The 14,914-nt window shown below is 43.6% G+C and overlaps 1 protein-coding gene across 1 annotated transcript in view; it reads left to right on the top strand.

The window, feature by feature from the left end:
* Positions 1-397: 397 nt before the first annotated feature.
* The window catches only part of ALG13 (ALG13, UDP-N-acetylglucosaminyltransferase subunit), a 29,850-nt gene continuing 15,333 nt past the window's right edge, over positions 398-14,914 (top strand). The window contains exons 1-14 of the mRNA XM_040699780.2: positions 398-545; positions 792-954; positions 1,164-1,302; positions 3,451-3,560; positions 5,387-5,871; positions 6,062-6,145; positions 7,279-7,329; positions 8,130-8,176; positions 8,936-9,008; positions 10,811-10,892; positions 11,261-11,441; positions 12,339-12,414; positions 13,162-13,270; positions 14,490-14,554. Of these exons, the coding sequence (XP_040555714.1) occupies positions 465-545; positions 792-954; positions 1,164-1,302; positions 3,451-3,560; positions 5,387-5,871; positions 6,062-6,145; positions 7,279-7,329; positions 8,130-8,176; positions 8,936-9,008; positions 10,811-10,892; positions 11,261-11,441; positions 12,339-12,414; positions 13,162-13,270; positions 14,490-14,554 (1,746 nt within the window). The 5' untranslated portion in view covers positions 398-464. The remainder of the gene's footprint in view (positions 546-791; positions 955-1,163; positions 1,303-3,450; positions 3,561-5,386; positions 5,872-6,061; positions 6,146-7,278; positions 7,330-8,129; positions 8,177-8,935; positions 9,009-10,810; positions 10,893-11,260; positions 11,442-12,338; positions 12,415-13,161; positions 13,271-14,489; positions 14,555-14,914) is intronic.

The raw sequence follows: 14,914 nt of genomic DNA, 5'->3' as shown, positions 1-14,914 counted from the left end.
ACAGGGGCATTTACAAAGGCAGCTATCCTCGAAGCAAGTCGGTGTCACGGGAGGGATGGGATAAATTCGGCGATTCCCATCCATGCCCGGGTCAGCTACAGCCTTTAAAGAACAGGCAGCTATGGCTGTGACGTGGGAGCGGCAGGTTGTGAACGGTCCCACCACCTGGCCCATTACAGTGACTTGGACCCTAAGTACTAAAACAACACGTGGAGAGAAAAACTCATAGAATGGAATCCCTTTTTCAATAATTTCTTTCTTCTGTGAAAACCCGCACTTGTACCAACCCTTCGCCCGCGCGGGACCGAACGGAGCGCGGCAGGCGGAGCCGGGAAGCGGGAGCCGCCCCTCAGCCGGCCGCCATTTTGGGAAGCGCCTGCACGGGCTCTGGCGCGCCCTCTGGCGTCCGCCTGCCCGCAGCCGAGGCGCAGCTCGACCGCAGGCGGAGCGTACTGTCGCCGGTCATGAAGACCGTCTTCGTCACCGTGGGCACCACCAGCTTCGACGAGCTGATCGCGGCCGTTTCCTCCCCGGCGGCCGAGCAGGTGAGGCGGCGGAACGCCCGGTTCGGTGGGCGGCAGGAGGAAGGTCCCAGCCCGCCCCTCGCGGCCGGGCTGCCGTGCCTCAGTTCTGCGCCTGCGCGGTGGCTGAGGGGGCGGCTGTGGGGAGCGGCGCGAAGCTGTACGGAGGGCGGGAAGCGGGAGCCGTTCTGCGGGGAGTGGGAGGCAGTGGAAGGAGAGCCGGCAGTCCTGAGCAGTGGCCTATCCCCAGCTTCCGTTCCTCCACCGCAGGTGCTGCGGAGCCGTGGCTGCCGGCAGTTGGTGCTGCAGATCGGGCGGGGCGCGCTGCAGCCCGCCCCTCAGTACGGCCCGGCCTTCGTGCGGGACGTGTTCCGCTTCAAGGAGTCGCTGGCTGAGGACCTGCGGAGAGCCGACCTGGTCATAAGCCACGCAGGTGAGGCCTGGCGGGTTGCTGAGGTGTGCTTCTGGGAGCAGGCGGGGAGGCTGGTGGTGGCCCGCGCTGTGAGACACCGGGCTGAGCTGGCATTGGATGCTCATGTCCACAGCTGAAGTTGTATGGATAAAACGTTTGTGTTCAGGAGCGAGTAGGGTGATGTTTCATCGGTTGCTGCAAACACTGATTGCCTTCTGCTTCTCCTGCAGGTGCAGGTAGCTGTTTGGAGACTCTAGAGGAAGGAAAGCCACTGCTCGTGGTGATAAATGAGAAGCTGATGGACAACCATCAGCTGGAGCTGGCACGTCAGCTCCACAAAGATGGACACGTCCTCTATTGTAACTGCAGGTATGGAGCTGCTGTGGCTGTCACACTGGATGCAGTGCTCAGGAGCATAACTGTTATTACAGTATTGAGAATGTAGCAAGAAAATGTACATCTTTCTCTGTAACAAAATCACACTAACCATGTACCTCAGTAAGCTTCCTCACTGGGCGCAGACCTCAGGAGTGCTTGTCTTGCGTTTATTTGCAAGGTGGATTTTCCATTGGTACCTTTTCCATAGACAGAATCCTGCACCTGGGTAGGAATAGCCATATGCACCAGTACAGGTTAGGGGGTAACCTGCTGGCAGTGATCTGAGGAGAAGGACCTGGGGGTCCTGGTTCATAAGAGGTTGGCTGTGATCCAGCATTGTGCCCTTCTGACCAAAAAGGCCAATGGTATCCTGGGTTCAGGTCATGAGGGTGTGTCCAGCAGGTCAATGGAGGTGATTCTACTCCTTTTACTCTACCCTGGTGAGGCTGCATCCAGAATACTGTGTCCAGTTCTGAGCCCCCCAGTTCAGAAAAGACAGAATCCAGCAGAGGACCACAAAGATGATGAGGGGCCTGGAGCATCTCCTGTATGAGGAAAAGGCTGAGAGACCTGGAGCTGTTCAGTCTGGAGAAGAAAAGGCTGAGAGGGGATCTCAACACTGTTTATCTGAAGTGTGGGAGTCAAGTTGATGGGGAGCAGACTCTATTCGGTGGCAAGCAACAGTAGAACAAGGAGCAATGCAGAAACTGGAAGTTCAATAAAAACATGAGAAAGAACTTTATTTTAAGAATGGTGGAGCACTGGAACAGGCTGCCCAGAGAGGTGGTGGAGACTTTCGGGACCTGCCAAGATAGCTTCTTGTGTAACCTAGTATAGGGAACGTGCTTTAGCAGAGGGGTTGGACTTGATGATGTTGAGAGGTCTCTTTTAACCCTTACAATTCTGTGACTTTGTTAACTCCTTTTCTCTGTCCTTTCTTTCCTGTTTAATTCTTTTTTAAAGCCTGCAGCTGCTACAACCCAGGACAACAGTTGAAAACCATGAGCTGTAAGGAGTAACTTGCTCCTTGCAGACTTAGTACTCAATTTCATTGTATTGCCATCTATTTGCCACTTCTGAAGTGCACTAAAGTTCACTGCATAAGAAAAATGAAAATATCTGGAGTATTTAGGAAAAAAAGTAACATAAGAATGGCCTTTACTGATATGGGCCAGGAGTCCATGAAGCTCACTATCCTGTCTGCAGTGGCCACATGCAGGACAATGATGTATGGCATCTCCTATTACTTTCCCTCTAATACTTGAGTAGTTTGATTCAGGGATAACCTAAGCCAGGTGCTGTAACTTCAAATACATCTGTCTTCCAAGTACTTTGCAAGTTGTCCTTTTAACCAGATTTTGTGAATTCACTACATCACATCCTTTGACAGGGAGTTTCACTGACTTACTATCTGTCACTTAAGGGAAAAGAGAAAAAAAAAGCACAGCTCCTTTTGTTTGTGTTCATCCTGGCTTCTATTAGATTCATTTGCTATCCCTGTTTTGACTATGTCTCCCTGTTTTCTCTTTATTTATGATTGTTTATGATCCATTGCACTCTAAACAGATAACCTTTTAAATGAAAGCAGAGGAAATGTAATTCCTGTTATTTATTCTGCATCTTGTTCTTTTGCTCTGCAAATAGAATTTTGCATGTTTCAGAAGAGCTTTGTCTGAAGGTCTGTCATTCAGCAACAGGAAGGCATTTGTATTTCATTTTTGAACAGTGCTTAGCATTTGAGACTTACTTGCAGTCTGATAATTGAAAGCCAACAGATTGATTTAGCTGTTATCTCCATCGATGTGTTGAGTGGAGGACTATGCCATGTGTTCAGATGGGATTAATTCACCATAAACCATATTGGGAAAGATTCTAAGGCCTTATTCAGTCTTCCGTGGCTGCAGAAGACTAAAAAGTCAGAGCTGAGTTGGCCCATGAAAGTTGTGATATATGTTGAGGTGTGTTCTTCCAGTTAGGGCTGGGGCTCACTAAATTTTGCAGTCTCTTCTTCCTTTCAGCATATGCCCTTATTTCTGTTTCAGTGTTAAAGTAGTATGAGAGAAAGAAAATTGGGGGCAGGGGAGGGAAGTCTCCTTCGGGATGAATATTTTTTGTTTTTTGTTTCTTCAACTTTTACAGCACACTTGTGGAGACACTGCAGTCAATGGACTTATCAACTCTGAAACCTTTTCCTCCTGGACAACCAGAAAAGTTTGCTTTGTTTTTGGATAAAGTTGTTGGGTTTGAATAAACAATTTTGAGGAATAAAAAGGCCATAATAAAACCATTCTCATCTCTTAGTGAGACCTTCCATGCTTAAAGATTCCACCAGCTGGGACAAACTCAAAGAAAATGCCTGTTAATATCAAGTGATGGTTTCCAGTTCAGTTCCAGTTCAAAGTAATCTATATTTATACTTAAAAGAGCACAAAGAGCACAGTGCCAAAAAGAAGAGGAAGAGTATGAACTCCAAATTGACTGATGTGGTAGAAGAAGAAGCAAATGTGGACTTCTGGATTAGTTTATTTATTTGCTAATATAAACACATCCATTCTAGAGGAGTTGCTGGTCAGGCAAGCAAGAGATGTCCTAGAAGAAATGAAGAGTGAAATACCTGACCTAAGAAGTTTGCATCAATGAAAAATGTGAAATACTGTTTCATTCAGCTGGAGCCCTGTGAATGTAAATCCTGATGATCCAAGTGGTGAATATTGGACAGAACACATCTAGCATCCAGTCTCATTTGCTTTTGCTACTGTTAAGGCTGAAGCTAGATCAAACCATGGTTTAGAGAAAGAAAGAATCCTTTGCTTCTTCCTTTTGCAAGTTTCATGTATTGTTTTCATTGTTTGCCTTGAAAGGGTAATCCACAATTTAGAATTTTGCTGCAGAAGGATCAGCTTTTGTAAAATCTCCCTGTAAGTGACTGTGTACACAGCAGCAGTGCTCCCAGGGCTCCATTTCACTCTAAGGACAGTAATCTTGGACAAATGTTAACGCGTATGTAGAGGAAGACAGTGCCAGCTGTTTGTGCGTGGTTGGGTTTGATCTTCTCCCAGTTCAGTTGGGTTACTTTGAACATGTGAAAGAAACAAGACAGAAGTTTATTTTGCAGGATTAAGGGGCATTTTTTTTCACAACCACAATGTTGGTAATAAATAGTGTCTGCAACAGAACGTGTGCTGTCTGTGAGTAGTTCACAAACTTCTCTGTGCAAGTCATGTATTTCTGTGAGAATTACTCACTAAAAAAGCATACAAAACTAATTCATAAGTACAGCTTATTCTTGATTTTATGTATATGCTTTAATGATATTTTGGAATATGTACTGAAAAATACAGCTTTTGTTCTTTCCGTTCACTTCCTGAACAAAGATGAGGCAGGCGAACAGACTGAGTAACATGGCTAAGTTAGCCTTGCATGCCAGTGTATGGGCTTGTTCAGTCAGGGGCCCGGGTGTCTCCATGGGCCAGCAGATAGAACCTCGCCGAAACCTCAGGGCGTCGGTAATGCCCCTACAGAGGACAAGCTAAGTTGTTTCTTCCCTGAGAGCGCCTGCCCGTAGCGGTGTCTGCGCTCTCATTGCCTCGTGCTACTGGAAACGTCCTCCTCGGTGTCCCTGCTGGGTTCTGCGGATGCCTTCAGCTCTCGTTTCACGTGGTTACTGTAGGAGTGGAAGGAGAATTTAAGAAGTGAGAAGTGTAAGGGGAACGTGCTGAACTGAGTGAGAGGCCTGGGCGTGGGCAATTAACTGCTGCTTTCAGAGTAAACCGTGGCGGTGGGAGGAGAATGGGGCTGAAAGGGCGCGTTATCACATCGTTATGAGTTTGGCTGCGGTGAGGCGAACGCCTTGGTTGCTCGATGCTGCCCGGAGCTCCCCATTTAAAGGAAGGAAATTCAACTGTTTTGGTGCCATCGCTCTATCGGTAAATATTTTTAAAAGCAAAGAGGATTTAAACTTCACAACGTCCACGCGGGCTACTTGGTCTGCAGTGCTAGAGAACTGCGTGTGGAGGTGGTGCTGGTGGCCCATCCTAGCACTACCTTGTTTGGGGGTTTCCTTGCTTTGCTTAAGACAAGCAAAACAAACTCCTGAACCGGTGCTTCTCATGCACGAGTGTAGCTTCTAGTAGCAAGTTACGAGCAGGTATAGGCGTTTCCCTAACCGCACCGAGACGCCGTAGCCCGCTGGGGCTCCCCGAGGTCCGCCGCGCACCCCCCAGCAGGGGGCAGGCAGCAGCACGGGGCAGGCAGCAGCGGCCCCCGTACGGAGCCGGGCACGAGAGCCCCCCGCGCTCCAGGCGGGCCCGAGAGCGGGAGCGGCCGCACCTGGGCGCGCCGAGCGTCGACCCTCATTGGCGGCCGGCGCCGCCCCCAGTGCTATGCGCGGAGCGTCGGCCCCGCCGTCTTCCCGGCACGATGCAGAAGGGTTGGAAGAAGTACTTCGGGCAGAAGTCGCTCAGCGAGGTGACCATGGACGAGTACCTGGGCAGCCTCGGCCTGTACCGCAAGCTGACGGCTAAGGACGCCTCCTGCCTCTTCAGAGCCATCTCGGAGCAGGTGGGGCCCTCGGCGGGCCGGGGTCGGCTCAGGGGGGGATGCGCCCCGGGCGGGAGCGCGTGTGGGGCCGCCCCGTCCCCAGGTGCGACGCCTGGCGCTGCCGGCCTTCGGGAGCGGCGAGGGAAGCGACCCCGGCGTTAAGTGAGCTCCGCGACTTTCTCCTTCGTTCTCATGTAACGTTGTTTTTCAGCTGTTTTTGTGCCAAATTCATCACATGGAGGTGAGGAAAGCTTGCGTCTCGTTTATGAGGCAAAATCAGCGTAACTTTGAATCCGTAAGTACTAATTTTTTTTTTTTTTTATTTGCGTGTGTGTGTCCACTTCTGCGTACGTACATTGGAAATAGCGGGGGATTTGGCCGTGAGCACCCCGTATATGCGTGCTGTGAGACGGAGCGGCAGCGGGTGCTGCCCTCAGCCCGGTGCGGCTGGGACGTGCCCCGTGTCACCTCGTGGTGCTGGACCTCCTGCAGTCATAAAGCTGCTAGTACCTGAACTACTCACTAGGTGACCGGAGGGTACCAGTTACGCATATAGGACGTCATCTGTGGCACAAGCAATGTAGAATTAATCATGTGAGAAACCTTGTAGAGCTGTCACAATCCTAACAGCGTTGAGGTGCTTCTGCTATTTGCTCGTTGCAGACAGGAGTTACCTACAGAGGACCCACAGGTGTCAGCAGCAGATAGCTCTCAGTCCCGGTAGTGTTCTGGGCTGGTATGGGGTTCCAGGTTTCCCTTGGAAACACAAGTAGTGGGTAATGTTCTTTGGTCCACTGTAGAACAGTTTTGTTTTTATAATTCTCGGATTTTTTACAGCAACTTTTCTAACGTGCCTTACGTTTTGTGCCTTGCTTACTTGCAGCCACCCTTCGGCCAGAGAGGCACCTGCCTGCAGCTGAGGCTGAGACTTTTTAATTAACGATTGCACAATTCAGGTGCTGAGAAACGAATACAGAACAGCTGAGAGATGTTTTCTTGGGTTGTGCAGTTGTAGGGTTATGGGTTTTTTTTTTTTTTTTTTCCTTTCCCTGCAGTCAGTTTAAGTGCTTAATCTAGCAGGGAAATGAATCGCTGAGTGTTATTCAGACTCACGTTCATAAGTTTCTAAGGACCTCTTGGTATCTCCACCCTGATACACCCGAATCGTCCCCGTGCCCTGAGGCAGGGAACAGCTGAAGTAATTTCCGTGGCAGACCACAGCCCTTCAGAGCCCGAGGGGATAGGACTTGGGAAGCCAGTGCTGTGTTTGCTGTCTGCATAGCTCTGCTCTCTCAGCCAGCAGTGGATGTCCTGTTCAACAGCCAGTGATGATGTTTGTTTGACACAGTGTTTAGGTTTAAACGTTTTTGTTTGTTTGTTTGTTTACTTTTCCAAAGTCCTTATTTTCTTCTTTGTTTTTTTTGAAAGTATGTGGAGGGGTCATTTGAGAAATACCTTGAACGACTGGGAGATCCAAAGGTAAGAACGATGTAGCACTTGCGTAGATATTAAAATCTGAGGTGACCAGAACAGGGAAGTAGTTGGATGATGTTTTCAATACTGTTTGTTTTTTGTTTTTCACTAGATAGACATCAGCACTGGGGTTTCATTTCCATTGGGAACATTATGTTTTGTAATGAGCATTCATATATGTGTGTATTTGTTTTAGTGGTGAATTTGTGTGGGTGCAAAGAAGCTATCTCTGCAGACTGGAAAATAATGTTGAGGCCTGTTTGTAGGCCTTATTTGTAACTGCAATTTCCTTTTTTTTTTAAAAAAAAAAAAAAGGAAAATATGGGCTGTATACCGTATCGTTATTGGACTCTGCAACTCCTTTTCTTCTTCCTTAACCTCAGGTTTGAAATCTACAGTTCTAATTCTTGTTTCTTTAGACTCTAGAAAGTATGGTGAATGCTGCGGTCTCTGAAACAGTGCTTACTAAAAATAAAAATTAAAAATAAAAATTGAAAAAACTAAAAAACCTGAAAACCCACAATTCTTGAGTGATGTCTTTAAGAGTGGCTGCCAGAAGTGGCACTACCTTTAGCCATTGGTTTGGTAACCATGGCCATTCCACGTTGGAGAAAGAAATCTTTATTTTCCTGGAAATCCTAATGTCTCAACTCTCAGTCCATTGTTTATTTGCTTTATCTAACTGAATTTATCTGAATAAACTTAAATAAATTTTATTGTTGTTTCAATACAATGGATACCTAGTATAGAGTTCCTAGTGTTGAAGATGGCTCTGCTACCTCTTGTAATCTCCTAATCCCACATAGGAAAGTGCTGGCCAGCTGGAAATAAGTGCTTTATCAGTGATCTACAAGTAAGTCTTTCTCTCTTAAGTTTCATTTTGTTTTGAACTCTGAATTGAGTTCTGGCCTTTTTCTCCAGAACCTTTTGTTTGTTACTGGAGTGCTCGTTTATGAGACATAGTAAGAATGGAACCCTAAAGAAGTTAATTCAATTAACTTGTAAATGGGTGCCATCACAGCCCCTGTTCTGATAGTGTGAATTAAGGGGCAGGTTAGTTTTCAGCAATGTTTGTTATTCTTTCACTAATGTTAAACTGAGTAAAGTGTTGCCTTTCAGTGGTTGAAGAATTGAGAATTGCTGCTGTCCCTGTACAGCACGTTGAATTTCCATTGAATAAAAGGAAGAACACTTTATATGCAGACTGATTCTGTTTCCTTACTGAAAGAGCAAATGGAACTTCTGCAAGACTTAACCAGTTTTCTGTGTTGAAGTTGCAATCCTTCTGAAGTGTGATGGATCATCTGAATGTAATTGTTGTACTGGTTGGGCACCCTGCCATTGGCATCAGTACCTGATCTAATATGATAGGTGTAATAATATGTGATTAGATGTAGCTGTCCTTTCCAGATGCTCTTCTGCAAGATAAGTATCGTTTGCTCATCTAGCTATTGCTTTATGATAGCACTCGTTTATCAGGGGAAATGTTCTGCTTGAGTGTTTCTCTGTTAAGCAGCAGTGGAATATCCAGACTGCTCCCTTCAGTCTTCTTCATAATACACTTCTAGAAGTGCACTCTTTCAAGACTTTTTTTTTTCCTCTGCTTACCTAGTCGAGACTTTATTCTGTACCGGTACCCTGGAAGGCCACCCACTTATGCTACAGACAATGGCTTTGAAGACAAGGTGAGGAGAACTGAGGCAATTTCTTACCTCTACCCCTGACTCTTAGATACCTCCAGTCCCACTTAGTTGTGAAAACTTGCCACTGGAATTGTGCTCTAACTCAGTCTTTGCTTGTGCATTCAAGAACAAACTCCCGAAGCTGACTTCTCGTGGCAAAAACACAGTATTTGCACAAGAGTTAATCAAATTGTAGTAGCTTTGCTACTGAGGATGAATTGTGTGCTGTTCCCCTATTGATCTTTTTATGACTACTGCTCGTTGTTGGAAATGAGTCTGATTTTAATGTGAAGAGGTAACATCATAATTGCAAAATACTATTTCATTTTTCTGAATTTTTACTGAGTGAAAACACTTTGTAGTGGAAATGGGGCTGATCTGACTAGATACAATGAGATACCCGGGTTGAGTTTCTGACGAGCAGAATGAGATACACACTAAGTATAGCGTACACACTAAGTATAGCATGTGTGAGAAGGCATTCTCCCCAGTCCTGGTGCCTCTCATCTAAAGTCAGCTGAGATGTGGTTTTCATCTTGGAGAGGGGAAATGGGTTAATCTAACAAGTTGACTCATTTAGGTGACATAATGATAAGAAAGAGCTAATGGAACAGCTTAAAAAAAATAGGAGCATACAAGAAATGCTCTATATTACATCCCATCTGACCCCTATTGCTTTTTTTTCCTGGAGTTTATATAGATGTGCCCATGCAATTATGTGAATAGTTCAAGTGTGCTACCAGTGAAGTTGCTGCACTGTAGATTTCTGGATGGGCTATTATGTTTGCTGAAATGGTGAGCCTGTTCTGAAATCTGTGCAGCTTTAGCTCTTCTGTTCTTGGCTAATATTACTATCTTTATATGGGCTTCAGTTGCACCTAAAATGTTTTTTTTTTCTCTGCATAGCTTAATTCCAAAATCCAGTAACTTTAAAAATCAAGTAGCACAGTCTAAATGAGCATTTGTCCTCAAAGGTTTTACCACCAGAGCTTTCGTTAAAAGTTGTCTGCTGTTAGACTGCACATAGAGTTCTTTCTGGTGTTGCATATTTCACCATGAGATGAGAGACTGTTGCTACAACATAAGGCACATGGAATTAAGAGCTCTAGCATCTAGATTTCTACTGGATGGCTAGAGGCATCCTTGCTGGCACTGCACAACAGCTGCATAAGGGCTTTTGTGAGTTGCAGTTACCTATTCATGGTCTTGTGCTGAGACGGGATGTGATAGCATGTATCTACTTTGTGTGTCAATGCATATGTTGCGAAAGGCGTGCAACTTCTCAGCATTCTGCAGTGTAATGCTGATTAGTATGAGCAAAAGTTGTTGAAACTTACTGAGGGTAGAGCAACAGATGCTCTTCTGGTCCATCCAGTGGGGAAGCGTGGAAGTGTCTTCGGCACTTACACAGTGTACTTCATAGATTCTGCATTTGGTGGTTTGTGTTTTAATGGTGGATTTAAATGGCAACTTAATTTATGATATTTATGGTAATTTTGCCTCTTGAGCAATTGATGGTTTCAGAGTTGAACTGGAAACAAACACTATTGTTTAATGCATTGTGATATATAAAAGAATGGTTTTTTGTTTATACAGTAGATGTAAAGTTTGTAAATAAATTCATAAGCTCCAGTTTTAAATATGAAAGAGCTGTATAATCAGTTTATCTTTAGAATATTTACTGTTTTCTCAAGTTCACATTGCTTATAGAATGAAATAGCATAGCCTTGAGCTAGAATATTAAGTAAGAAGTGTTAGGTTTTACGTCACTCCATCCTTAAAGTTTTTCTTCTTTATTTTCCCAGATACTACTGTGCTGTTCTGGCAATGGTCATTATGACTCTGTGTATACAAAACAATTTCAAGCAAATGCTGCTATTTGCCAGGGTAAATTTGAAATTATTGTGTTGTATTTTGTTTTATTAATGAAAGAGAACTGTGTGTTTTTGTATGTTTATAGGCAGTGCTTATTCTGGTTTCCAGAGATGGGGAGGGCGAGAGATGGCAGCTAATTTTTTTGTGTATTAATGTACACGTACTCTCAGTATACTTATCTGTTAAGTAGGGTAATGAGCCAAATGCCCTCCATATGTCTCTTCACACCTGAATTATTTTATGATCATCTCTTTAATTGGATTCAATATATGTAGTGTCTTGTAACAGTAGATACTACTTGAAGATAGGCCTACCTTGAAAATTGGAGCTGTTGTGCATCTGATATTAACTTGTTTTGAGCTTTGTCTTGGTTTGCCCAGCTGTGTTATATGAGATCCTGTACAAAGACGTGTTCCTCATGGATGAGGAAGAATTAAGGTCTGCGGTTGAGATGTTTCGAAGTGGTTCCAAGAAGCACAGAAACAGTGGCTGTGTAGAAAGCGAGGACACAAACTTCAATTGTCTTCATGAAAAAATACCCAGAAATCCATCAGGAAAGAGGTAGTATTTGATGAGGGGGGTGTATGGTAGCAGGGAAATGTTGAAATAAATAGTTTAAAACCTTGCTAAGGGCAGTAGATTAGTAGGCTGACATCTCCAAGTTCCTTTGAATGTGCACATGGTACTAAATTAGTGTTTCATGGCACAGACTCAAAGCTCAAGTGTGTTGTGGAAGAGACAGTGTACTTTCTTTGGAGCTTGAAACTGTCTTGGAATTGGACACTCTCTGCTACTGGCTGTGTTATATTTGCATGCGACTGTAAAATGAGTGCTTGTAAATAAAGCTGTTCCCTTTGTCATCAGAGTGCTCTCGTTGAGAAAGTTACTAGCCTTCTCAGCGTCTTTAGCTTTGTATAGGCAATGGTTTATTGAGAAAATTAACTATTTGTATTTTTTCCTTAATTGAATTGTACCCCTTATAGACAATTAAACGGGGGCATCATTGAAGTCTGTCTGGATCGCTTGGAGTGAGGGGAAGAAGCGAGCATACCTACTGAAAACTTTGGTATTCTTTAATCAGCCACCATAAAGGCTTGAGGCATAGTGTGTCTGTTAGTAAAAAGCTTTCAGGTGACGTTGGTTTTGTAGTGCCTGGTGCAGAGTGGTGTAATACTCAGCAGTGCTAGAGTTCAGATGTATTCAGTTGGGTCATCTTCATCCTTTCCAAATGCAAATAGCAGCTATTGTTAGGGGATGAGGTTGGGGGTGGCAAAGGTCATGTTCTTAAAGCTAGGAAAAGACTTGTCCAGTGCTCCCTTACAGCCTTTGTTTACGCAAAATCTGCCACTTGATGGCACTCTGGTGCTTTTTTATAGGTTTTGTGAAAAGTTAGTTGATTTTAACCCTTCTTAGAAATTATGCATTGCATCTTTTGTAATCTTATTTTAAATTGTTTAGAGGTGATGTCTGGGAAGGCAATGATACTGACAGTCCAGTGGAAGATAAGTTCAGACAAGGCACTGAAGAAGCAAAGGTTTGGCAATTAGGGAAGAATTTCTTGTGTGTGGTTGGGTGTTTTGTGTGTTCTCCTCCTGTTGTTGCAGAATGTTACCCGTGTTAGGGTGATGTTTCTACTTAAAAATACCTTATTGAAAGCAGTTTCCTTTTTTTTCCCTTCTGTCTGCCTGTCTTCTGATATTTGCCAGTTTTTCTTGAATTGGATAAGCCTTGCTCCTTTCTGGGCTTCTCTTGTTCTCTTATAGCAGATGTTTTGGTTTGTTGTTTTTTTTTTTTCCTCCAGAAATTGAGCTCAGCGGACAGTTCCTGGTCTGCTGTTTGCGTGTCTGACAAGTAGTTTAAATCAGTCTGCTTACATTTTGAGCATAGTGTAAATATCTTTGGAATGGGTTTTAAAAAACTCTTTAGAGGCCTGTTTCCAGATGTAACAATTGGAATTCCCACTAATTTGGAAGTCATGGCTTCATTGGTCTAACTAGATTCTCTTCACTCAAAAAGAATTGAAGGAATGCTGACTCTACTCTTAAGTCTGTTTTTGGTCTTTCAGTGGTCTGTCAGCTTAGCTTCTGAGCTGAACAATCCCTAATTCCTAAATTCATGTTTATGTTGTTGGGCTTTATTCTCCAGGCAAATATAGTAGAAGTGAAAGTTTGGGGAATCTGTGTGTTTCTTAAAATGGTCCATAGCTGTGGGTAGAACAGAGATTATGCTGAACGTTTTAAGTGTGCTTGTAAATGATAGTCCATTTCAACTCTATTTCTAGATTACAGAAAATTCCTCGAAAATGCCTTTCCCCTACAAAGTGCTAAAAGCTTTGGACCCAGAGATTTATCGAAATGTGGAATTTGATGTTTGGCTGGACAGCAGAAAAGGTATCTTTAAAACCAAAAAATCCACAAATCCAAGACCTATTTCTGTAGTGAGCTCAGTATTGAATTTATGAATCTGATGCTTTTGACACCTTCTTTCAGCACACCTGAGGTGTGAAGGGTACTGGTTAATCCAGTTGAAATTTGTAGGTAATACATCCTGTTACTAGTAGCTATCTCTTGGTTTCGTTTCCAAATGCCAAGTACTGTTTTTGATGCTGTATAATGGCTGTAAGGTTGCTAAAGATCTGGCGCCTGATGCTTAATGATGATGATGTAGGAAATACCAGGACTCTTAAGCAGAGTATGGAGCAGAATTCTGCATTACTCTTCGGTTGTGTCGGGAGTCATCCAAATTTGAGCATACGGTTATTTATTTTTAATGGTATGCTTGAGGACTCCTAAGGCACTATTTTAGATTCAGTGTTTCATCATAATGAAAGTCTCAATGTTAGCAGTGAGATATGTCACGTGAAATGAATTTTCTCTTGCTTCCCAGCTCTCCTGGGCTTGAGCATCCTAGAGAGATTTCATGGTCTTTGTGGCTTCAGTAGTTGCTGTTTTATGGCAATACACTGTGGCTAGTGTGTGAACAAGTTACCAAGAAAGTTGAATTTTGAAGTTATATGATTGATATTTGACCTGGAATGCTTTGCATACTGAAGAACTCCAGCATTTTTCACAATTGCATAAGCAATAATGATGGTCGTTTAATTCTTGGAACAGAGTATAGTAACTAATTACCTTTGAGTACTGATATGCAGAGAACCTGGGCAAAGAACGGAGGAAGGAAAAAAAGGCTGAACTCCTGAAAACAAGAGAGAATACAGGACTATTGTTTTTTTTTCCCTGGGTAACATCTCCTTTTTGTCAAGTGATACTAGTACTCTGGCAAGACAAGTCCATCATACTTAAGATTGGTATTAAATGCTGAATTAACACAGTACCATCATAAAGGGCACAAGCGTTGCAGTAAGTGGGTCTACTACTTCATCAGCTAGATGTTGTTAATCTCCTATGACTTAGGTAGTAATGGTCTAAGAACAGCTACAGTTACTTCATCATTACCGTGAGGAATGCTTATATATGTGTAGGGAATGTTAACGCAATTGGCCTGTAATTAGCAGTTGGGTGCCATCATGAAGTACTTATAGGGTACTTGAAGAAAGAACAGTATTTTATAGGCTTTTTCCTTTTTATTTATTTATTCATTTGTTTTTAGAGCTTCAAAAAACTGACTACATGGTGTTTGCGGGGAGACAGTACTATTTAGGAGACAAGTGTCAGGTTAGTACTCAAAGGAGATTCAGTTATGGTAAATTACTAAAACTACTTCAAATGGAGTATGGTAAGCCACGAAATGACTTCATAGAATCTTCCAGGACTTTTCTCATTTTCTTCCTTGTAGCTATTAAAATTGGATTTTAGTTTTTAATTAAATTTCTTTCTAAAGATCTTTCTTTAAGCATTGGGCATGAATGAAAAGCTACTTGGAAATTCATTGAGAACCAGTGACTTAAATAATGTGAGTGCTGAGGTTCTGGACTGGGAGCTCAAAATGCAAAGAGTGTGCAAAACTAAGGTAGTTGTCTATTAGATTTTCACTAGGAGTCACCAGCATGTCTGTCCACTCTTCTGCTTCTCAAT

This window comes from Gallus gallus, chromosome 4 (assembly GCF_016699485.2).
Source record: "Gallus gallus isolate bGalGal1 chromosome 4, bGalGal1.mat.broiler.GRCg7b, whole genome shotgun sequence".
NCBI lineage: Eukaryota > Metazoa > Chordata > Aves > Galliformes > Phasianidae > Gallus > Gallus gallus.
The sequence above is the reverse complement of the archived record's forward strand: the minus strand, read 5'-3'. Positions and strand labels throughout refer to the sequence as shown.